This window comes from Rhincodon typus, chromosome 29 (assembly GCF_021869965.1).
Source record: "Rhincodon typus isolate 14 chromosome 29, sRhiTyp1.1, whole genome shotgun sequence".
Classification (NCBI taxonomy): domain Eukaryota; kingdom Metazoa; phylum Chordata; class Chondrichthyes; order Orectolobiformes; family Rhincodontidae; genus Rhincodon; species Rhincodon typus.
Genome location: NC_063360.1, coordinates 36543870 through 36569117, shown reverse-complemented (window position 1 = coordinate 36569117; position 25248 = coordinate 36543870). Strand labels below are relative to the sequence as shown.

At 41.3% G+C, this 25248-nt stretch overlaps 1 protein-coding gene across 3 annotated transcripts in view; it reads left to right on the top strand.

Annotated features, from left to right (window-relative positions):
- Positions 1-25248, top strand: part of pgpep1 (pyroglutamyl-peptidase I) — a 58063-nt gene that overhangs the window by 16824 nt on the left and 15991 nt on the right. For 2 of the 3 annotated variants that reach the window (XM_048614117.1, XM_048614116.1), the window contains exons 3-4: positions 10135-10251; positions 12749-12981. In XM_048614117.1, the coding sequence (XP_048470074.1) occupies positions 10135-10251; positions 12749-12981 (350 nt within the window). Of the gene's footprint in view, positions 1-10134; positions 10252-12748; positions 12982-17490; positions 25243-25248 lie in introns of those variants that run through there. The other variant, XM_020536423.2, reaches the window with a different exon arrangement.

Genomic DNA, 25248 nt, shown 5'->3' with positions numbered 1-25248 from the left:
CCCAACCAAACCAATCGCTAATTTCTGTTGTCTCCAACCCTCAGCAATCACTATGCTTTAATTCTGACCTCTTGAGCACCCCCAGTTTTACTTGCTACATAAATTGCACCTTTATCTAACCCTGAGCTATGGAATTCTCTCTGTTTAAATCTTTCCTCTCTTTTTATCTTAGTTTCTGCCTTCATGATGCTCCTGAAAACCTAACTGACTGACAAAGCTTGTGGCCATTCACCCTCGTAATTGCCTATTCGGTCTCGGTGTCCAATGTTTTTTCTAAGGTACTCCTGTGAAGTGCCTTGAGGCATTTAATTGCATTAAAGGTGCTATATAAATGCAAGATGTTGTTCCCAAGTAATCCAGAGGCCCAGACTGAATTTCTAACAATGTCAATCCAGATCCCATCAATAGTAGTTTGAGAATTTGAACTTTAACATCTAGAAATAAAATCAGTAGAAGTGACCCTGAAGTTGTTAGATTGTCAAAAAGACAAAATAAATATCAATTGATTGAGCTGGACAAAGGATCAGAATTGCAGTGGTTCAAGAATGTGGCTCTTCATTGCCTTCTTTCCAAGAGGATGACTGTTATTGGTGAAAAGGTGAATACTGAAGCATTTCTTTCTCCTCTGTCAGCTTTAAGTATTCAGCCAAAAGGTGTTACCTCTGATAATACTCAAGGCCTGGATTTGGGTCTTAATGCACAACTACTGACCCAGATCTGAGTGCAAGTGCAAGCTAACAAGTAGTGGACAGTCAATGGGCCTTTTAAGACAGTGGGTATATAGGAACAAGAATGGACCATTCAGCCTCAAACTTGTTCTGTTATCTGATTAGAATTTGATTGATCTTTGTCTGCTATAGGAAGGATGTTGTGAAACTTCAAAGGGCTCAGAAAATATTTTCAAGGAAGTTGCTGGGTGTGGAGGGTTTGAACAATAGGGAGAGCTTGAATAGGCTGGGGCTATTTTCCATGGAGTGCAGAGGCTGAGGGGGTGACCTTTTATAGAGGTTTGTAAAATCATAAGTGGCACAGATAGGTTGAATTGACAAGATTTTTTCCCCCAGGACAAGGGATTCCACAACTGGAAGGCATAGATTTAAGGTGAGATGGGAAAGATGTGAAAGTGATCTAAGGGGCAACATTTTCATGTAGAGGATGGTGGGTGTTTGGAATGAGCTGCCAGAGGGAGATGGTGGAGTCTGGTACAATTACAACATTTAAAAAGTATTTGGATGGGTGTATGAATACTAAGGGTTTAGAGGGATATGGATCAAATGCTGGCAAATGGGACTAGATTTATTTAGGATATCTGATTTAGGCATGGATGAGTTGAACTGAAGGGTCTGTTTCCGTGCTGTATGTCTCTGTGACCTGACTTGATTCCATTATCCCTTATTATCCTTGCCTAACAAAAATGTATCAAATGTGGCTTTGAAATTTTCATTTGAACTCCATCCTTAAGTTTTTTTTTTAAGGAGAGACAGTACCCTATTTTCATCATCATTTGAGTGAAGAAGTGCCTAGGTCTGATTTGAAGAGACTAGGATCCCATGTATTTTTGACTCCTCTGTTAACTGGTGTACTGAGAATTTTTCAATACACACGATAAAGTGCTTCACAACTTTCTCAGAGTTTAGACATGGGCAACAAATTCTGCTCGAGCCAGTGATGCCCACATTCCCTGAATGAATAAAGAGAAAATACTGTCATGGCTGTAATCATTAGAGTGAAGAAAGCCAGTCTTTTTGAGACCCTGAGGCAATAAAATGATAATTTTGATTTACAGACCAGGTGGAGAGATGCTTTTTAAGAGTGCAGATCTTTTTCAAAGCCCTTTGGCCACTTCCTGGTTGTAATATGGTTTCATGCATGAGGTCAATATCGACTTCTAACTGTATTCATTTACACACCCTCCACCCCGCCCCCATCCTGCGCCCCCGACATTGACCCTAAACACACTCGGGCTTTGTACTATTTATTAGCTCTGATCTAGACAGCAGGCAGTGGGAATGAGCCAGCACAAAGGCAAGCGACCAGATGTCTGTTCCTAAGGCAACGGGATCTGCATTTTCATCAGAGAGGTATCAATCAGAAATGTTTAACGTTGGTCAGTCGGCTGTGATATGACGGCTGGCCTCTGTTTTCCATTCCATGACTGACTCTAAGATTGCACCAGAGAAGCTTTCACTTGTTGCAAATCACTTGTTGTCCGAGCTGTGTGGACATAGACATGTATTTAAAAAAAAGTAATAAACTATTCAAAGAATATAAATCTCCTAAAAGCTTCATGCCAAAAGATATAAAAGGACTACAATTGCTTTCTGTTAGGGTTGCCAATCTTCCAAATATGCCTGGATATTCCAGAAATTGTAAAGTTAATCTTCTGGACATGACGGTGCGCAAGTTGAATGAAAAATTCTAGAGGCATTACACATTTTAAATTTTTTCTTTTTCTTTTTCTTTAACATTTTATTTGTTTTTAAAAAAAAATTTGGAAACTGAGGGCAATAAAAGGGCTGTTGGACTGGGATGTCACATAATATAACCTCCAGGAATATTGTCCAACCAGATTTGGCAACCTCATCAATGTTGTCATCTTCAGTTTATGTCTAATTGTGTCTCTTTTCCTTTTTTACGTGGTAGTTTTACTCTAGAGGATTGGAGCTGGCCATTGGCAGCCTGGATCTCTGACACACAGTGGAACAGCACCATTTCGGCCCTGGCTTTCTAGGTAGCACTTTCCTTTCTGAGTCAAAAGGTCATGTGTTCGAGCCTCATTACAGGCACCTAAGTGTGTAATCCAGGTTGGCATTCCCAGTACAGTACTGAGAGAGAACTGAGCTGTCTGAAGTGCTGTCTTTTCAGTGACTCACTTACCTGAGTCTCTGACTGCCTTTGTGGCTGAATATGAATGATCCCAGGGTTCCCTTTTAAAGATTGAAGTTCTCACCAGTATCCTGGTTTGATACATATCCTTCAGCCAACAAAAAACATCATGTGGTGGTTATCATATTGTTTATGGTATTCTACTGTGCACAAACAGTTTAGCAGTGACTAATTCTCTCAGTATTTAGTTGTTTGTTGAGCACTTTGTGGTGTCCTGAGGCGCTGAAAAGTACTATACAAACGCAAGCTATTTTTTGTCTTTCAACCGTTCAAATGCATTTGCACCACATTGGGTTGAGCATATCAGGGACTGACAACTCCTGGTTAACTGGGTCATTGTTTGTTTGTTATATAATTTCAGTCTGAGGTCATAATATGGCTATCAAATTGTCTGCATTGCAACGCATCATATTTGCAAATAGCTCCTCTCAAAAACTAGCATTCCTGATTTGATGCAGTTTAAAACCTTTTGTTCTTATACCTTCTGGACTTGTGGGAGGATTTCAAACCATGAGCATTGGTCTGATCAGTCACGGACTTTGAAGCTATGGGTTCAGTCTCTTCTCCTCAACCACTGCACGGCGTTGTATCCAGGCAATTAAAACTACTAATGTATAAATACTTGGATCCATCAGAGAACTTCTCAGTCATGTTTTTTGTTTATTTCTTTCTTTCCAGTCTCTCTGCAATTGATACCATTAAAGAGAAGGTATTTACTCCATTCCAGTGATTAACTGTAATAAACCTTTACCTCTACGTCAACTGTTAGTGACCCTGACCCTAAAGGTCCATGCAGTCAGTTTCTGTTCCTAACAGCTGAAAAGGTTAATGATGACCCTGAGCAGTGATGTGTGTAGGAGATGAGAGATATACAGAGTATGTTTTTAAAAAAATCCCATAGCCTTTGACCTTGACAGTTGAAGGACAGAGGCTCTGACTCTACTATTAGGTTGATTTGCTATCTCCCTAATTGTTTCAAGAGGTAGCTTGCCCCTTGTTTAAAAAGGGTGTGTGTATCTATGGACCCCTGGAGTTCTCAAAGCACGAGACTTCAGCAAAAGTGCACTGATCGTGCACTTTGGTCAAATATAAACAGAGGTTATTGTTGTGGTGGACCTTTATCATAAAGAGAAATATAAAGGCATCTTTCCAGTTCTTTCCAGCGTAAAACGGGTTGTGGAATTTTGTGTGTCTGAACTGAACTACAGAAATAACCAACCGTTAATCTATAAATCCTGACCTTCCAAAGCTGGGCTGTCAATGGAGAGAGCACGCTGAGCTTAGCAAATAGGGTGTACTACTGGTGGGGACAGGTCTGTCGCTGTATAACACGGATAGATATACCACAGTATACTATCTCTGATAACTTGTTTAAACATATCATTTATCAAGTCTTTAAGCCAGAAGTAGTTGGGGCTAGAGTAGACTATTTGACTCTTCAAGCATTCCTGCCATTCAGTGAAATCCTAGCTGATCTTCAAGTGCAATTCTATTTTTCCCCTGTAACCTTGTATCCTTTCATTCTCTTAGCATTGTAAAATCTGTTGATCTCAATCATGAATGTACTCAATGACTGAGAGTCTGTGCTCTGAGGAAAGATTTGCTAACCTTCGTAACCTGTACAACTCAGAAATTTCATGCAGTTTCAAAATGGCTGATCTCTTATTCTGAGAACGTGACCTTCTCAGATATACTTGTTTTGCAGTTACTAACAATAATCCATTACACACAGATTTGTTTTTAGTTCTGTATCATGTGATGAGTGAATAATACAGGCTCTTGCATTTTGCTCTCTGAAGATAATATCCTTAGAGACACAAGCATTAACCTGAGACCCTCTGAACAATTTCTAATTCAGATAGATGAAGTTCCCCATGCCCTGACCTCCTTTGAACAAAGCCACTGTTATTCTCTCAACTTGGTACAACGATGATCTCTAAACAGCAAAGCAACTTGTATCTGGGGCATTCACCGCATTTGAGAAATTCACTGAGTAATTTTGGGATGTCTTAGATAAACTAAATTTTGTTTTAAATGCAAGCTTTTTCATCTAACATAGAATCCTATGGCTTGGAAAGTACCCAACATGGCCCATCAACCACTGCTGGCTCTGTGAAAGAGCTTGTTACTTAATTCCCATTCTTGTTGTGTTTTGTCTTATGGTCACTGCACCATTAAGGGACATGCTTTTGATAACATCACTGCATCAAAGTGTGTGATGTGAGTGTCTTAAGATTTTAGATTCTGTCTTGCCTTGGATCACTTGAAGCATGACACTGTGGAGTCATTCGAAAATCCAATATAGATTTCAAATGAAGTCTTTACACACTGGTGAGAAAGTGGAGATGTCAATCCCAGGAAGTAGTTGACATGAATCAAATATGTGTCTTTCATGGGAAGCTGCATAACGAATGATAGGGATTGGAATAGAAAGAGATGCTCATGGGTTGAGATTAAATTGGTTGCAAGGAGCTTTGAGCATAAAAAGACCAGTTGACTAAATAGCTCATCTCTTTGCTCAACATTCAGTGAAAATCATGAAATTTTGAAATGAAATGTTTGGTAAAATGTAATATTTATTACAGAAATCCCAGTAACCCGGAAAGATAAATGCCTAGTTCATGTTTTTTTTTAAACTCCATTAAATCAGGAGATAATGTCATCAGATCAATAGATGCACACGCTGGTCCCCATACAACGGCATAAGATGTTTTGCATCCAACAGAAGTGTACACCATATTCCAAATGTGATTGTGATTGCACTCAATGTTATGCATAAGTATAGAGGAACTTCGCAACTTTTTTTATTCCATTCTCTTGAAATAATCAACAGCAATCCATTTGTCTTTCAAATCGCTTGCTGTACTTGCATTCTAACATTTTGTGACTCCATCTCCAGGACACCCAGATCCCCCTACATCATCAAGTTCTGCTATCTGTCTTTCTGTATCCAATAATTGGCTGCTTTTCTATTCTTCCTGCTAAGGTGACAAGTTTATAATATTTTCATGTTACCTTTTACAATTCATTTAATCTATCAATATCTCCCATCGTGTTTTCCTTCTGTCCTCTTCACAGCTGACACTCTTTTAATTTTTGTTTTATTCATTCATGGGTTGTTGGCATCAATAGCTGGAACATCATTTATTATCCATCCCTTGAGAAGATGGCAAATTTAGCAACTACAAATTTGGTCTCTTCATCCATCTCATTGATCAACATTGCAAATATTTGAAGTTCCAGCAGTGATCCCTGTGCCATTCCATCACTGAGAGCTTGCCAAATTAAAAATGACCCCTTTATGCTTACTCTGTATTTCCTGATTGCTAACCAATCCTCTCCATGCTATTGTTGTCCCTATCGCCATGAGCTCTCTGCAGTCTTTGAAACATCTTATCAAATGCCTTTTGGATATCCATTTGCACTACATCTACCAGTTCCTCTTTATCCACATTGGTCATCACTTCCCCTAAGATGTCTTTATAAATTAGTCAAGCATTAGTTTTATCAAACCAAAGGCCCTTGGTGATGGTTAGTCTGATCTTGTCAGCGACTCCTATGTTGTGGGAGTGAATTAAATTTTAAAATTGACAGCAGTATTATGTCTGTCAGTCAATCTACACAGATCTATAACCCACATGCTGCTTGTACAAGATTTTGTGCATGATCGAGTCTAACTGTGCTGCTCGAAAATAAAATTGATTCACTATCGTAGCATCATTTATTGAATTCTATGGAATGCTAACAGTGCAGAAGGAGGCCACTCTATCCATCATTCACACTGGCTCTCTTGGTACCAACTCACCTTGTCTGCCCCCCTGCCTTCACAGTGTAGCCTTTCAAATTCCTCATTTTTAAATAATTATCCAATTCTTGTTTAAAAGTCACAAGCTCTACTTCCCCGTCCCATCAGCCAGTGTGTTCCACATCTCGACTGCTTGCTACATGAAGATATTTTTCTTCATGTGAGGCCAAGCTAACAAATACTCCTATGCCTGGGGATGGAGAGAGGAGCCCAGGGATCTAACTTTATGGTTGGAGGATAGTCTTAAGGCACAGCTTAACATTGTATGTTTTACCAACCAGGGTCACTCTGCAGTATTCCAGCATCATCAAGGTTATGCAGTGAAAAGTGCAAAGTCAGCTGCCTTTGACCCATGAGAGTTTCTCGAGGGCAAATCCTTAAATTGATGTCAATCCCACTCTTTTTTTTTTCCCAATGAACTCACAGATGTCAAGATATTATTTGAATCAATAAAATTACTTATTTTCATTTGGAACCAGTCTTGCGCAAATACAGGTAGTTCTCCTATAACGCAGTAGCTGAATTTTTGCGTGACATTGTGCTGCAGGGAAATTGCTATACCTGAACAGCAGAAATGTCACATTAAACAAACAGTGTCCACTATTCATCAATCGTGTTACAGCCAATTCATGCTAATGAAACATGCGTTTATAGCACAACTACCTGTAGGAAATAAGTCTTGATCAATATCTTCCCATTTAATATCCTATAACTTCACATGATCTTTTTTTGTCACCTTGTATTGGTGAATTTGGGTTTCTGTTTCAGTTCTCTGGGACTGTTCCCTTGTGGCTCTGGTACAAAATGAAGTATTTCCATCTGGCAGGACTGAATGCAAAGGTGTTATCTTCTCAACCCTATAGATAGAACCTGTATGACTCCTTGAGAATTAAACTTGCCTCTCTGTGATTCAGAAGCAAGTGTTACTTATTCATTTTATTTTATTATTTTGCTTGCATTTATTTCTTCAGGTAGCTCTAAAACATTACAAAAAATGAACATTTTTGGACCACAGCTCTTCCAATTCGAGCCAACTCTGTTATAACAGATTAGAACTTTGGTATTCTGGGGATTTCTATTCTGCAGAGTTCTGTCCTAACATATTGTGCTCTGTTGGTGGGCAAAACAGATTGGTGTGCTTTAATTTTAAGTTGGTTAAGTTTCAGTTGTACCTGCTGACCCTAGCAGTAGTTTAATTTCTTTTTGTTTAGGTCTGAAGAAGGGTCACTGGACCTGAAACATTAATTCCTTTTTCTCTTCACAGGTGCTGTCAGACCTGCTGAGTTTCTCCAGCAATTTCTGATTTTGTTTTTAATTCCTTTATTTGTTGATGGAATGTGGGCATCAGTGTCTACGCCAGCACTTGCCTCCCGTCCCTAATCCAAAGAGGGCAGTTAAGAATCAACCATACTGCTGTGGGTCTGGAATCACATGTTGGCCAGACCAGGTCAGGATGGCAGATTTCCTTCCCTAAAGAACATAGTAAACCTTTTCATGGATACGTTGTCACCCAAATTAGATTTTTGACTCCAAATTTTTTATTATTAACTTCATCTGCTACAGTGGGATTTGAACTTGTCTGCAGGACATTTAGCCCTGGGGCTCTGCTTTACTAGTCAAATGCTATTACTGTTATGTCACCACTTTTGCATAAAGTGGGATTCCATCCTTTAATATTGCCATTAGTGTTTTTTTTTTGGTTGTGTTTGAAAGGCTGGTGTGTCTTCCAGTGCTGTGTTTTGTGCTTGTACTTTACGTTGCTTATCTTGTAAAATATCTGGCAGGCTGACACTTAGGTATGCAGAGGATTTCCCATATATGTGGAAGGGAGAAAAGTTTTTAAGTGCATCTTGAATTTGATCAACATTGCATGGGCAAAGGAGATAGGGAAAGACTCTCGTTCTTGCTTTGACAGAAAATGGCACAATTCAAATCGGGCAGAGTGACTGCAGGTTATTGAGAAGCAACAAAGGCCTTCATTGTTCTGAACCATTTCATGATTTCACTTTTTATTAGCGGCTGAGTTTAAGTAGGCTTGAGTACACAAGTTGTTCTTTGTAAATGCTATCACATAGACTGTGTCTGCTCTGTGTGTATTTGAGGCAGCATGTTGGTGTACACATGCGCTGTTTTAAGTTGGCCCAATGATCGATGCGGTAATTACGCTTCAATTCTACTCAGCAACCCCCAGTCCATTATTACACGCTTGCTTTCATCAGGCACAGTTTAATTGAAAGAATCTTTGATTTAAAAGTTTTACAAAGGTACAAATCTATGGATTCTGACTGCTTTATTTCTTTCTGTTTTTATTAATCTGCACGTTTTCTTAATATATCTTCGGTTTAATTAACGTTTGCATAAATTCTGCCATATAATTTGCCATCCAAGTAGACACTTTTTTCAAAGAGAGAAAATGTTGCCAAATCGGTAGTGAAGTTTGAGATTAGCAAGCAAGTCTGCTACAGAAGTCTCTAGTGACCATGTCATTGAATACATTGAAGAAAGAGACCAGATTTTAGATTTTAGTCACTAACAGTCCCCATTAACAACTATTCACCCTCCCAGTCTGATCATTAGCAACTCCTTTGTCTGTCCAACTGTCTTTCTCTCTCTTTGGGCTCTATCTTATGGTTTACTCCCTACCCCACCCACCTCCCTATTTTCTGCATATAAACTGACATTTTCCCAGCCACCATCAGTTCTGAGGAGGGGTCACCGGATCCGAAACGTTAACTCTGTTTTCTCCTCCACAGATGCTGCCAGACCTGCTGAGCTTTTCCAGCAACTTTGTTTTTGTTCCTGATTAACAGCATCTGCAGTTCTTGTGGTTTTTTTTGGTTTCAAAGGCATCCAGGGTTATGGGGAGAAAGTGGGAATATGGCATTGGCATGCTGGGTCAACCATAATTGTACTAAATCCAGGCACAAGCTCAAAGGGCTGAATGGACTACACTTTGTTCCTAGTTGCTGTGTTTCTGGTGTTTGAATACTCTGGGAGAGCAAATGGTCGATCACATTTTGCACAAGTGAAACATGCAAAGTAGAATATGGGACAAGGGGGAAAATTAGTGATAACTGGGGGTGAACACAAGACCAGAGTTGGAGGAGCACAAAGATCTGGCAGTGTTGTAAGGCTGGAGGAGGCTACAGTGATTAGAGAGGGAATGCGTCCCTGCAGGGAAGAGATCACTTGCCAAACCTCCAAGACACAATTCAAAGAGTACACCTGTGAGTAAGAAGCCAGTGCAGGTGGGACTGATTTGTTTGGACTTGTAGGATGTTTTTAGTAGGATCTTATACCACCCATAATCCATAGGTTATCACTTACACACCTTGGTCATCAATTCCAAAAAAACTTTTATCTCTGTGTGATTCCAGGATCAAATGATCTGTATTAGTCAGTGTTTCTCTGCCACTATCATGTGCCTTCTGACTCTCTTTCAGGAATTACAGAAGCTTGGTCTAGGTGAAGAAGTGGATCTGTATGTGTACGAGATTCCAGTGGAATATCAGAAGGTCTTGGATTTGATTCCTTCTCTGTGGAAGCGTCATAACCCTCAGGTTAGACCCTGTCTTTCTTCTGGGCAATATAATCGCAAGAAACTATTTTATGTACTGCAAACAGTAACCACACAAGCCCTGTCCAAAATGTGGAGATTGAATAATTTTCCTGTTGATTTAGGTTTGGAACTTGCACTGTTACAAATGCCTGGATGATTATTGGTGCATAATTTGTTTTCTGCAAGTATTCTCCGATGGACTGCTGATGTTTGTTTCAAAACAACTGGAGCATAAAAATAGGGAGGTCTTGCTGTAACTACACAAGGCATTAGTCAGACCACTGTGGGACACTGAACAGTTTTGGGACGCCTTACCTGGGAAAACATATCCTGTCATTGGAAGCAGAGAGGGTTCACTGGGTTGATTCTTGGGATGGAGGGATTCTTTTACAAAGAGAGGTTGAGTAGGTGGGACCTGTACTTGTTTGAATTTAGAAGAATGAGAGGCAACCTTATTGAAACACCGCAGATTCTGAGTGACAGTAGATGTGGAAAGGTTGATTTCCCCTTTTGAGAGAGGATCGGGAGGCATAATCTCCGAATTAGGGGTCGTGCATTTAAGACAGGTTGTTTTTCTCTCTCCAGACAATAGTGCATCTGTGGAATTCTTTACTACAGAGGACTGTTGAGGGCGAGTGATTAAGTATATTTCATGCTGAGATACAGATTTTTGACGAATAAGGGAATTGAGAATTACGGGAAAAAGAAAGGCAAGTGGAGTTGAGGATTATCAGATCAGCTGTGATCTCATCGATTGGCAGAATAAGCTGAGGAGGCTGAGTGCCTTAAGTGTGTTCCTGCAGCTTGTGGTCTCCACTCAGGCTCACTAAAGAAAAAAAAGACGTTGCCATTCTGTTAGCTGAATTTTGAGTCCCGCTGTAGTCCTACACAATTAAAGCTATACTAGATGGCAAACTGTATTAATACTTATTGTTTTGTTCTTACTAGCTGTGTCAAATTTGGTTTTGAAGTTTTATTTAGGATCTTGTATTCTACTATTCTCATCAGTCCAGCGAGTCACACTGTTAGTACAGACAAATGTCTGCATCTGATTGGCCCTTGGTCTCGTGTTTGAAAATTTAGTCTCAGCTTGAACATTGAAAAGTTGAATTACTGTAAAAGGTAAATAAACTTTTCAACAGTTGGTTATCCTGTCATACTGATCTAATTGGTCTATAATTCTTGATGCCTAGGCTTGCGGCTGAAGACTAGGGGACATAGTTTTAAGGTGAGAGGAGACTGACTTTAAAAAAGACATGAAGGGCAACTTTTTTTACATAGTCATTCATGCGTGGAATTAACTTCCAGAGAAGGTGATGAATGTAGATACAGTTAGAATGTTTAAAAGATAATTTACATATGCACACAATTAGGCAATGTTTGGATGGATATGGGCTAAGTGAAGGCAGATGGACTTGTTTAGTTTGGGATTGTGGTTGGCATGGACTGGTTGGATCGAAAGGTCTGTTTCTGTGCTGTATGACTCTCTGCTTAGATATCGCACATCATTAATTGGGACCAATTTTCTACCATGATCTTCATTTTGCAGCTTTATCCAGGTCTGTATTGATGTTTAAAGAACTGGTCTGAAGGGGTTATTGTTCATTTTCCAATTATCCCACCCATTCTACTGATGGTGCACATGTGTGGGTGGTGATGAGGAGGCCTCCTCCAGTTTTTGGAGGGAGTAGGTGGATCCATCACTCCCTAAGATCCCAGTAGTTATGTCTAACCAAACGTAGTACTTGTGGCTATCATACAATAAGCCTGCTCATCTCTGAACAGTGCCTTCTCTTGTAGATACTGTATAGCGGGCTATTCTCTAACACTAATGACTAGACAGGCCTTAGACCAAACGAAGGAACTTTGGTGGTAAAAAACTGAAGCAACCCTTACCTGGTATCACACATGGTAAGTACTAAAAAGTACCAGGAGTGGTTATCTTGTAAAAGACCTCATGTACTGGTTCACAGTATAAATCCCCAGAGCTGACCCCCTGGGATTTTTGATAGTCTGGGTTTCCATTGCCTCTCTTATATAAACCTTCTCCTTGCTGCTGTCCTTTTACATCAGCACCAACATCAGACCCTAGCTTCCCATCCCAAGGATAAGTAAGGATATCTGATGGGCTTGTGCAGCGTAGCTCCACTTTCAGACTGTCATCACAAGCAAAAGCAGCTGTGAGATGAGTGTAAAGGTTGGAGGAATGCCAGAGATAATTTTAAAAACCCCTCAAATTCTGTCAAACCCTAGCAAATGTGTTGTGGGCAAGTACAGTAGAGGTTATGAGAAAAGCTTCCTCTGTAGCGTCCTGGCGAGGAGGCAAGAGGCTAATATTGAAAAGGCTGTCAGGGGAGAGATGTGGGAGGGTGTCTGGGAAATTGGGACGGGGTTGGTGAGGAGGTGTGGCGAAGGTTTCAGCTGATGTCATGGCCAGGGTCAGCTGATCTTGTCCTGTATCAATTTCTGACACATGCTTGTGAATTTTCTTTTCTTAGTTGTTCATCCATGTTGGAGTTTCAGGAATGGCCACCACTGTGACACTGGAGAAATGTGGGCACAACCAGGGATACAAGGGACTGGATAACCGATGTTACTGCCCAGACAATCACTGCTGTGTCCAGGGAGGACCAGACTGCCTCGAGTCTGTCATAGACATGGATGTCGTGTGTAACAAAATCACTGACCCACAACTGGACGTGGTCATTTCTGTCTCACAGGATGCCGGAAGGTAAGGGGATGGGGTCACTGCTTGGCAGTGGGATTCTCTGAGGGTCTTCCCATCATATGTCCTGCTGGCTTTCCCTGACCACTGCAGCTCACATTTGCAAAGATCCGCTGCTTGTGGCAGCACAAAGTGAGAACTGAGAGCTTGGTGAGCTATGGAATCAATGTTTTTTCTCCAAAGCCAATTATTCTTATGGATAGAGATGGAAGCCAAGCATTCACCAAGAAATGAAGTGAATTAGAAACCAGGTACAGGAAGGAAGAGTGAGGAAAGTTTTTTAAAAAAAAACAAAAAAAAACTTGTGCTCCTCTGATGCTGCTTGGCCTGCTGTGTTCATCCAGCTCTACACCTTGTTATCTCAGATTCTCCAGCATCTGCAGTTCCTACTATCTCTCTACATATAATGTTCCTTCAGTGTCACTGGGTCAAAGTCCTGGAATTCCCTCCCGACAGGCAGTGAGGGTCTTCCTACAGCACATGGACTGCAATGGTTCAAAAAGGCAGTTTACCACCACCTTCTCAAGGGGCAATTAGGGATGGATGATAAATGCCAGTAACGCCTATGTCCCATGAGTGAATAAATAAAAAACAAGAGATGGGGGAAGGGTTTGTGTCTCAATGGATTGCTTCAAAACTTGCAGGAGATGATTTGAAGGCTTTTGAAAGAGTTGGGTTTTGCGAAGGTTTTTGAACATGGGAAGGGCTAATGTGTGGGGAATGCTTAATGTTCAGAGTGGAAGGAGGCCTATTTTAACTAATTAAACACCCGTTCGTTAAAGAATTAAAAACAAGCCTACAATGCCTGAAAGTTGTCAGTGATGATGAAGCAGATTGTCAGAAGTTAAATGGTTAGATGGTGCAGTGAGAGATTCTGGGTTACACGTTGGGGCAGTTTGAGAATATAAGAAATTGGCCAAGCACTTCAGATCAGGAGACTTTACTGGAGCTGAAGAGTACAGTTAAATTATTTTTTAAATACACTTACCATCCCAATTAATTAAATAGAAGAGATGACTTAGCAGTGGTGCTGTGTTGTGGCTGCAGTATGTAGGAGGTAGTGGACACTGGTGCAATCAATGGGAAGTCTTGTTACAACTATACAAGATGTCAGAGTCAGAAAGGCAAAGATCAACAGCACAGAGAAAGGCTCTTCAACGCATCATGACCATGCCAGTCAAAAATAGGACAAGGGCATTTTGCCCCTCAAGCCTGCCCTGCCGTTCTATAAGGTCATGGTTGATCTGGCCCAGCCCTCAACTACTGTTTCATGTCAGCTGCGCATTGTCCTCAACTCCTTTATTTCAGAAGTTTATCTACTTCCTCTTCAAATACTTTCTATGCTGTAGCCTTCACAACTCTGAAGTAGAGAATTTGGGAGGAGAAATTGCTTTGTGTCTCAATTCTAAATGAATGTCCTCCATTTCTGTAACTGTGCCCCACTTGTGGAAATGTCATCTCAACAACCCTGTCAAGTGACCTCCAAATCTTTTATATTTGAATAAGATCACCCATCAGTCTTCCAAACACTAATGAATAGAGGCCTAACCTGTTTAGCCATTCTTGATAAGTTTAACCCTTTCACCCCAGTAGCCAATCTAGTAAGTCTCTATTGAACAGCCTCCAATGCCAGTACATACTTACTTAAATACAGGGACCAAAACTGTATACAGTATTCCAGGTGTAGACTCCTCCTGGGGTTAGAATAGTTAGGAGGTTATTTTTGACTGGCATGGTCATGATGCGTTGAAGAGCCTTTCTCTGTGCTGTTGATCTTTGCCTTTCTGACTCTCTGACATCTTGTATAGTTGTAACAAGACTTCCCATTGATTGCACCAGTGTCCACTACCTCCTACATACTGCAGCCACAACACAGCACCACTGCTAAGTCATCTCTTCTATTTAATTAATTGGGATGGTAAGTGTATTTAAAAAATAGTTTAACTGTACTCTTCAGCTACAGTAAAGTCTCTTGATCTGAAGTGCTTAGCCAATGAAAGAGATGAAAAAATACCCACCATTCCCTACCTATTTTCCTGTGGCGTTGCACTTTGGTTCTGAAAGGTGTAAAACGGCTTGAAGGGGTTCTCTGCCATTGAATTTTTTCCCCACTATTCTCACTCGGGTCAGCTCTCCCAGTTTGCTTCACAGTGAAGCTGATTTGCTGTATGTACCTCCAATGATAGAGGAGGTCATTAGAATGTGGTGGACCCTGTGTTTAATGTGTGAAATGAAATTGAGATCTATTCCGATCTATTCCAATGGAATTGTAGGACCAAGGGCATTCTGTCGTCCTAGGTCCCCAACCAATGTGAAACAGCAATTGAAGCCAATAAGATGTTGAACTGCCATAGGCAAAGCAGTAAAATGCAATTTGGAGGATGTCATGACTAAATGCTCTGAGGCTGTACTTTGCGCAGCATGTTAAGTTCTGGTCTGTGCGACTGAGGTAGTTGAAACAATAGGAGGAGACACTGTGATGACATTTCCCTTGTCTGAAAGGTTGGAGTAATGACCTGGAGAGAAACCTGGGCCCTTCACCCTGTGAATGGACAGAGCAAGCTCTGATTCAAGGTTAATGCGGAAAATCGCTTCAGATTCTACTACAAGTAGAGCTGAGGTACACGAGCTTAAACTAGTTAAAAGCTGATTTAGGATTTTGTTTACGCAATACAATTAAATATTCAACTTGTGTATGTGCCTTCCTTAGAGCATAGAGAAGGTGAAAACCATGCAGTCGTTAATGATTGGCTCTGTGCTGGAGTGGGTAGATGTAATTGAATCTTATATAATCTGCCTTGATTAGTTGCAGTCATTTTAAACAAACAAAAAAACAATACAACACAGGAACAGGCCCTTTGGCCCTCAAGCCTCAGCCAACACATTTTTTTCCTCTTCCATACTACAACTGTCTTCACTTACAGGATCAGTATCCCTCTATTCCCTTCCCATTCGTGTATTTGTCCAGGTGCTTCTTGAATGCTGTTATTGTGTCTGCTTCCACCCCCACCATCACCACCTCCTCTGGCAGCACATTTCAGGCACTCACCACCCTTTGTGTGAAATACTTGTCTCACGCATCTCTTTTAAACTTACCCACGTATACCTCGCGGACCTTGAACTTGTTTCACAGAGTTATTGATCATCCACCCTGAGGAAAAAGCCTCATAATTTCCGCTCTATCCATGCCATTCACAATCTTTTAAACTTCTATCGCGTCGCCCCTCAACCTCCTGCATTTCAGTGAAAACAAACCCAGTCTATCCAGAGATTTTCTGAAGGGTCCCGACCTGAAAAGTCGGCTTTCCTGCTCCTCTGCTGCTGCCTGGCCTGCTGTGTTCCTCCAGCTCCACACTCTGTTATCCCAGTCTATCCAACCTTTATTCATTGTTAAAATCCTGCATACCAGGCAACGTCCTAGTAAACGTTTTCTGTACCCTCTCCAAAGCATCCACATCCCTTTGATAATGTCGTGACCAGAAGTATGAATATTCCAAGTGTGGTCTAACTGAAGTCTTCTAAAGCTGCAGCATAACTATGCCTATCCTTATACTTAATGCCCCTTCCAGTGAAGGCAAGGATGCCATAGGCCTTTATTTGTTTTGTTACTACCTTTATCTACCTGCCATGCTACCTTCAGTGATCTGTGGACCTGCACTCCCAGATCCCTTTGCATATCAATACCCAGAAGGATTCTGCCATTCACTGTATACTTTCCACCTGTCCTCGACCTTCCAAAATACATCGCCTCACAATGTGAGGATTGAGGTGAGGATTCAAAATTGTTTCCGTTTAATTGTGTCTGCAGCTTCACAACAATATTATTAAGAGATACTGACCCCTTGAACAAAGCCATAAACAAATGAAGTAAAACAAAGAACTGCAGTTACTAGAAATCTGAAACAAAAACAGAAATTCTGGTGAAAGTCAGCAGGTCTGGCAGTATCTCTGAAGAGAGAAACAGTTAATGTTTTGAGTCCAGTGACTGTTGTATCTTTTACTGATGATGACTCAGTGGACCTGAAATGTTAACTGATTTCTTTTCACAGATGCTGCTCGACCTGCTGAGCTTCTCTACCAATTTCTGTTTTTGTTTCAAGAAACAGCTGAATTTGATTTTAACGACTAACTCCCCTAGGGGGAGTCTTGCTTAAGGGTGTTCAAAATCATGATGGGTTTAATAGTATTAGCAAGGAAATAAATAAGCTGTTTCTTAGTAATCAGAAGGCTCACATGTAAGATAACTGGCGTAAAGGCCAGAGGAGTGGGGATGAGGAGTTTTATTGACACAGCAAGTTGTGATCTGGTGTGCGATGTCAAAAGCGCTGGTAGCAGATTAAGTAATTCTTTTATTAAAAAGGGAACCCGATAAATACTTGAAAAGAAAAGTCAAAAGGATATGGGGAAATTTCTGGAGAACAATAATTAGACGCCTTGACACAAGAACCAGTGTAAGCACACGGGCTGAATGCACTGATTCTAATTTTTTTTGTCTCCCTCTTTCTTTCCATCCAGATACCTCTGTGATTTTACCTATTATACCTCCCTGCACCTGAGCCATGGAAAGTCAGCTTTCATTCACGTGCCTCCTCTAGGGAAACCGTACACAGCTGAGCAGCTGGGCCGGGCTCTCCAAACCATTATCGGAGTGATGCTGGGTGTGCTGGAGCATCCCACTGCTAAGATAAACTGCCAGATGGGGCACTGAGCTCTCAGGAGTGGGTATTAGGGCAAGCAGATCTGAAATCCAATGGTTTTGCTCTTTCTAAACTGTTATGGGGTGCAACCCTGATTATAGCTGCCGTTGTAAAATTCACACATGGGAGGGGGCAATTGAGTGGGCCTGGAACCTCGATAACTGAAGTATATTCTCTTTGGGGGTGGAGAGTACTCGTGCAGCATATTTAAAGTTCAGGTCCCGAAGATGCTGAGTCGGTACGAAGCCATGGGCTGGTGTACTGAGTGCATATGCACACCGTGATGCATTTAATTCTGCATTAATTTTTTTATACTGTGTTTTAAAATGAGCCTTTTCTTATTAAGCATTTTTAACCCGAGCCTGTGGCAGTGGCTATGTTTTTGATATTGTAAGGTTTGTCGTTAAGTCTGTCACAGTTTTACCCCTCTGTTCTCCTACCTTTATCTCATTTGCTTTGACCTTGATGTGTATCTCTGCCACTTGCAAGCGCAGCCTTTATTTTACATGTGCTTTCTCTCTCTTTCTTTAGAACTGTCAGACTTCTGCTCTCCTCCCTCTGTTTAAGTCTCACGGCTTTTCATTTTCTCTTTTGGGCTGTCACCTTCTCTTCCACTGGCTGTCTTGCTATCCTTCTGTGTTTCCCTCTCGCATGCTGTCAGCTTTCTCTTGCATTCTCTTTTAATCTTCCTGAAGCAGAACAATTTATGTTCAAGTCTGTGTGAAGAGAAAAGACAGATGGTCACAGCTCGATTTTGAACATTCTCCTGAACTTCACCCCAAAGGCTAAAAAAAAAACCACAGCCCCTGAGGCTGAATGCACTTAGGCACTTAGATGTTATCACTACTCGAAGAGAACACATGCTCACAGCATATGTATGCAATGTTTGCTTTGTACTGAAGTCAGTTTTGACTAGATTTTGTATTTCTTTAAGGTTTGCGCTAAACTAACCTTAGCTAAGATGGTTTAATTAGGTTAAGATAATACAAGAAATGTTAGTTAATAAGTTAATGTTACTGTTTTTATGACCTTAGTTATTTTGATGACAGTCCAAGGTTCATATCTCTCTTTGTGAGCCTGTTGACACTGGATTATCGTTGGACTTCGGTATGGTTCCACTGCCTTTTTGTTTCCTATGGGATTTTGGCACAGGCCTGTTTCTCAGATAAATCCAAGGAAACTTGGCAACATGCTGTCTGTGACGTGATTGAGAATGGGATCTCCCTGTTCTTTAGGAGCTGCAACATGCTGCGGTCTGTGATCTGGTGAACAGCTCCTTCTGATTTCTGCAGAGCGATTGCACTCCCACTGTGTTCTTCAGTACTGACCTTTAGAGTTTGGCGATGTTGCGAGGCAGAAACCAGGCAGGCAGTTCCATCCTTGGATTTGACTCTGCCTTTCGTGGAAATTATTCCCATCCAGAAAAGGAAGGAAAGAACTGCCAGGAGCATGCCTTTCCACTAATTTCTCTTCACTGATCCTCCTGCAGCTGCGTGCTAGAAGAGGCACATGGTTTCATTACACCTGTCCTCACCACATCTGTAGCCTTTGGAAATTGGATTTTGATGGAGGCTGCAGGCTCTCTTGTGCCTTGGTTAGTATGTGCCATGGCTTGGGAATAGTTGTTCAACTTGCATGGCATGGCTCCCCACTGGAGGTGTTTGTGCTGCATCTTTAACTGGCTTGTGGCATGAGGACATTTTTGCTTGTAATACAAGAAAACAGTGTTGTTAGTTTTCTTATGGAGGAAGTAGCATTGTGGGGTAAGTCATGAGAAGGAGCAACATGGGGATCAATTGGATAGATCTTTCAAACAGCTGACACAGGCATAATGGGCCAATGGGCCTCTACCATATCCTTCAACAATTCTATAATGCCATCAGAGAAAGCCACAAGACTGGGCAGGAGGAAGTCAGATGAGCTTCCAGAGCAGGCATTGAAACACTTGGTGGAAAGTTGGCTTTAAATGTTTACGGAAGGAAGGTATCTCAATGGATTAGTCTCCCAAACCCTGATGGACAAGTTGACAAATTAATTCCCTGAAGATAAATTTTCCTGGAAACTGCCTGGATGAGTCTCGATAATTTGAGTTGGAGTAATGAACTATTGCTGTTGAATGCACAATGCTGGTCAGCAAACCTAGTGTGCAGAGAAGCTGCCTCACAAGCCCTGAGGATTTAAAAGCAAGATTGTGTGTAGATTTAATTGTAGCTGGGAGATTTATGAAGGAAGTTCAACATACTCTATTTTTAGCATTAGGCAATGTAAATACTGTACTGTAGGAATATATATATCAAAGGGGCAGCATTTAATTTTAGAAGTGCACAACTTCGACTTTCATTGCACCTTTTAATACAACAAGATGTCCCAGTGTGCTTCATGACAACGATACAAGCAAAATGTAACTTTGAGCTGCACAAAATTGGTAGCACAGAGGAAATCCTTTGTTTTAAGGGATGTCTTAAAGGAGAGGGAGTTGGAGAGGTTTTGGGAGGGAGTACCAGAGTTTAGAGGTCAGGCAACTGTAGGAATGTTTGTCAAATGGGACAAAACAAATTGGGGGGCACATGAGATTGGAAGAGCACAGCCATCCTGGTGTTGGCGGAGATTGTTGTCTGAGGAGTTTAAGGAGAGGGTTTTTTTTAAAAAAATCCTTCAGGGCTGCTGGGGAGATGGGATTTCCCTGCTGTGCACAGAAACTCGACCTTAGAAGCAGTAGGTGATTCTCGCTGACTTTGTCAGATTTAAGATACAAGAGCTTTTTAAAACTGAGCTGTATCTGATTTCTAGATTGATTTAATTAGTGTGATTGTAACGATATGTACCTTCTATTATCCACTCCCAGTCTCCATGATCACCCATGTGCTGGATGTGTTCATGTTCATATGCAAATTTCTTAAATCTCTCCTGTTAACTTTGAAAGAGAAGAAAGAAATGAAGGTACAAGGCAATATATACAGGGTGGTGATGGCTGATCGTTTTGTACATGAGAAGAAAAATGTTGATTCTGTAATTTGCTGATTTTAGACCTTAAGGTGCTGCACTATTTGTGGATTTGTCAATTTAATAACTGGTATTTTCGTTGGAATGTTTGGCATGTGGGGGAAGCATGTCACAGTGATAGAAGTGCTGCCCTCAGTGTGTAGCTTTCTGCATCCTGTGACCTGCCCTATATTTTTAAAGATTTTTAAGGAATTATTTGAGAAATAAAGACTAAGGTGCATCTCATTCACCATGATGAGAGTTGCATGATAAACAATAATGGCATCATGTACGAATCATAGCCTTCAATTTCTGTCATTTATCTCTATCCAGAATGCACTGTCTGAAATAATAATGGAAGCAGATTCAATGGTAACTTGCAACAGCATTTAATATGTCCTTATAAACAAAAAAGAAACTTCAGTGCCACAGGAAGAGTGAAACTAAATTGGTAACTCTTACATGAGTTAGCAAAGGAGCAATGGACCCAATGGGTAACTGTCCTTTTTGATTTTGATTTTTCTGCCCAGTCCAAAACAGACCCAGGCACAGGATGAGAGAATCCCCTCGTGGTCCAAAAGCATCTATTCTTCCCAAGCGTGTCTCTTTTCCTGAATAAAATTCAACTTATGCTTAAAATGGTCAACACAAGCCACTTGCATCATCACGCCAGAGATTTATTCCATAGATTGGTCTGTGTGTGTGACTCGCTCACTCACTGAAATGTTGTTTTTTGTGGTACCATCAGACTCATTCCAATCTGCAGATCTACAGGAGAGATGCTGTGGGATGGAGCTGCTGCCTCAAGCTTGTCATTTGGACATCATCAATAACATTTCCACACTAGGAATAATCAAACTTCCATTTACCTATCACTTCAGTCTAACTCATAGCATTAATAAGGTATTTTTTGAGGGGAAGACTCAGTATTTGAATGATGTTCAGCCAGTTTGAGCACAACAAGATCCTGCAAAGAACATTTTGGATGTTGTTTAGGCAATGCGTATTGGGTAGGACACTAGGAAATTCTCCACTGCTGTCCCTCTAATTGTATCGAGGAGTCCTTCCATCTTCATCTAGGAGGGCACTGCAGGGAAGTGTCAGCTGTGATCACGTCCTCGACGCTCTGGATTGGGGCTTGAACTTTAGACTGACTTGGCAAAAGCCAGTGCTGAGTGGGTTGATTGTGCATCAGCTGGACTCGGTCGTGATGGTCAGGAAGTTTGAGTTTCATGTGCTCTTGAACACTGCACCAAGGTTGACATTATCGTACAGTACTGAAGGAGCACGAGGTTGAGATGTGGAGTCATGACCCTGTCTGACTCATCCAGTGACTTGAGATGCTGAAGATCCTGTGGCCCTTTTCTGAAACATTGTGTGCTCTCAGCATCCTGACCAACATTGCTCAATCATTGCTACCAGCCAGTCGTAAGTTTGTTTATTCATTGGTTGTTATGGAGCCTTACCTTGAATGAAATAGTGGCTTATTTACCTACAAAACAGCTGGTTATATCTTGAGAGATAGTAGGAACTGCAGATGCTGGAGAATCTGAGATAACAAGGTGTAGAGCTGGATGAACACAGCAGGCCAAGCAGCATCAGAGGAGCAGGAAGGCTGACGTTTCGGGCCTAGACCCTTCTTCCATAGTGTAGTGGTTATCACGTTCACCTCAGACGCGAAAGTCCCCAGTTTGATCCTGGGTGGGAACATTATAGGGTGTGGTTATATCTTGAAGCAGTTTTATCTACCTGAGGTGCTTTTGAGAATCTAGTGTTGTATAAATTCAAGTTGCGTTTCTTACCAGGTTTAGGAAGCATTCTGTGTCGGTTTACTGTTGTTAGGTGTTGGGTTAGGAGTTTGTAAACTAAGTGCAGTTTTCTAGCTGGTGGCACCAAGCAGCAGTAAGCCATCCTTTTGGACCAGCTTCAAATCTTCTGTCCCTGAGGTGAAAAGAACCCCATCTCAGAGCTATCCAGTCCCTTCTCACCTGAAACATTTCAACCAATCAGTAAACAGCATTTTGTGCCTACATTTAAACTGTTGCTCAAAAGTTGATGTGTCACTTGCTGAGTTGCAGAGAGTCATTTTTTTTTGTATTTCAATATAGTGAAACTTGATTGGATGTTCAAGACTCTATATGCAGGATACTGCCGAGATTTAATTGAGTGGATGACTCCAAGGTTGGTTTTTACAGGAAGACCGAGGTGGTGGAGTGTTATATAGGGATGAGGCGTTATGGAAATGCAGGAGAGACAATAAGGAATTGTTCCAACACAGTATGGAGGCATGAGAGTGCACTGGACAGAAGAGATATTTAGAATGACAGAGGAGATGAAAATCCATGGGTATGCTGTCTATAGTGACTGAGTCTCACAGTGGTGGGTGAATGAGTTTGTAGGGTCATTTGGTACTGAGCCAGAGGTCAGCTGTCAGGTGAGGTGTTGCTTGTGTCTGGTCCTTGATGGCGAGGTGTCTCAGCATCAGAGAGGCATTGAGCCTTGTGGGGCAAGACATGAGCATTGCCATGAGAAACAAGTGAGTCTACCTAACAGATGAGAGACAATGTTGGCTCACCTCCCGCTTGTGTTGATATTCAGCTGGAATGAAGCTTGTGTGAATGTTCAGAGGAAAAAAAAGTTACAGGTATGTTGGTGAAGGAGTGGAGCAGGTAGAGCAGACCTCACTGCAAATTTGTTTTGTCTTTTGACACAGTTTTCTTAAGCCACGAGCATCTAAGCAGGTAAAATGAGTCTTTTTAAATATTGAATCTGACCTGAAAGTGCTTGTCAATATGGGACTAAGCTTGTACCTTTTCCTGTGCTCTGAACCCTCTGCACAGGGAGCAAACAGGTGTTTCTCTCTGTAATGTCACCTCTCAACTTGAGGTCAAATCACCTGCCTTAAATAAGTAACGCGTGTACAGATTATTCAGGGTTCCATTTCCTGCTCTACTGGCAGTCAAGTCCAAGTCATGAACAGTAAGACAGTCATTCTGCTGCATATAAGGGTCAGGCCTCTTTAGGAGGCTTAACCTGGTATCTCTGATTCTCAAAGGGGAGAAACTGGTTATAATTTGACTTTAACTGGTAGTTCTAGTCTGAAAGGAGCAGAAAGTGGAAATGTCTTTCAGGAACCGGTAGAAGCAAGAAATTGATCAGACAGTGGAAGCCTGTCTATAACCCCAAGCTGTACCTTCCCTTGTTGTGTTTGGGGACAGTGTGGAGACATTTGTTCTGCCTGACCACATACTGTGCCATCCTGGGAGTGTTTAATGAGCACAGTTTAAAAGGAGCGTTACTCTGTTTCTAACATCAAAACTGGAGGTATCCAAATTTCAGCTGAACAGCCTCCAATAGACTCAGGGTAATCAGGGGAGTAAATAAAGCTGATGTTACCTAAACCAGTTTGGAGGTCAGTGGGATGTACTTTGACCAGTTTCCAGAACTGAGACACTGCAGTCCTCTGAGAATCTACATCTGCAGAATGTCAATGTTCTCTGACTCTGTGATTATAGTCAGAAATCATGTCTGTGTACATATATATTTTGGATAATGAATACTCTGCCAGTTTTAATTTGTCCACCTGTCTGGTTTTGTAATTATTATCCCTCTCTAGGCTAACATATTTCCAGACTAAGTGATTGTGATGTCAATGGTGATGGTTTCGAGCATTTTATTGGCAAACTACCAAGTGATTAACTAGTAATCCTGGGTTTGAAGATAAATCCTTTAGCCACTTCAGAGATGGGGTAGTTGGGAGAGACAGCAAAAGCACAGGATGGAGATTTGACAGGTTTTTTTTTTTTTAAAAAAGCTTTTTACAAATTGGGAGAAACTATTTCCTTCGATGGGAAATTGGTGATAAGGTCTTCAATTGAAAATTGTCATGGAGAGTAGGCCGAAGTGGGGAAATTTCATTGCAGAGGGTTTGATGTTTTCCCACCGGGAATGATTGAAGCAGAGATTGGCTTGTTGAGAGAAAAGAATAATTGAAACAGAGAGAAGGAGCGCAGATCTTCAGTAGTTTTGGACTGTTCTAGAGCCAGTGTCGATGTGTGATGGATTGAAATGTCTAGTATGTGTAGCAATGTCTAACATGCATTTGTGAACATGTCCTTTGTTTATTATAGCAGAATTGTGAATACATTCCATTAAAACATGCAAAAATTTTCCAAATTAGTTTGGCTCTCTAACGTATCAGAAGATTTATGGGTTTATGCCTTGCTCGGGGATTTGAGCTCCTGACCCAGGCGAGCGCTTGCATGCAGTATCCAAGGCTTCTAGCATTGGCAGAAGCGCCACCTTTCAGATCAGCTTCCACATTACAAATTGAAGCTGTTTTTGGGGCCTTGCTGTTCACAGTATCCCAGCCACGTCTGCGTCAAGAAATTTCCTTGGAAAAATAAGGTGCTGCTTTCCCTTCAGGACTTGTGAACAGCATGAATTATAAGCTTTTAGGGTGTTGCCATGTGTCACATTAAGAAGAATTCCCAGTGTCCAGTCAGTTCATTTCATATAACGGTACAGTTAGGATCTGAAACAGAAACAGAAATTGCTGGAAAAGCTCAGCAGGTCTGGCAGCATCTGTGGAGCG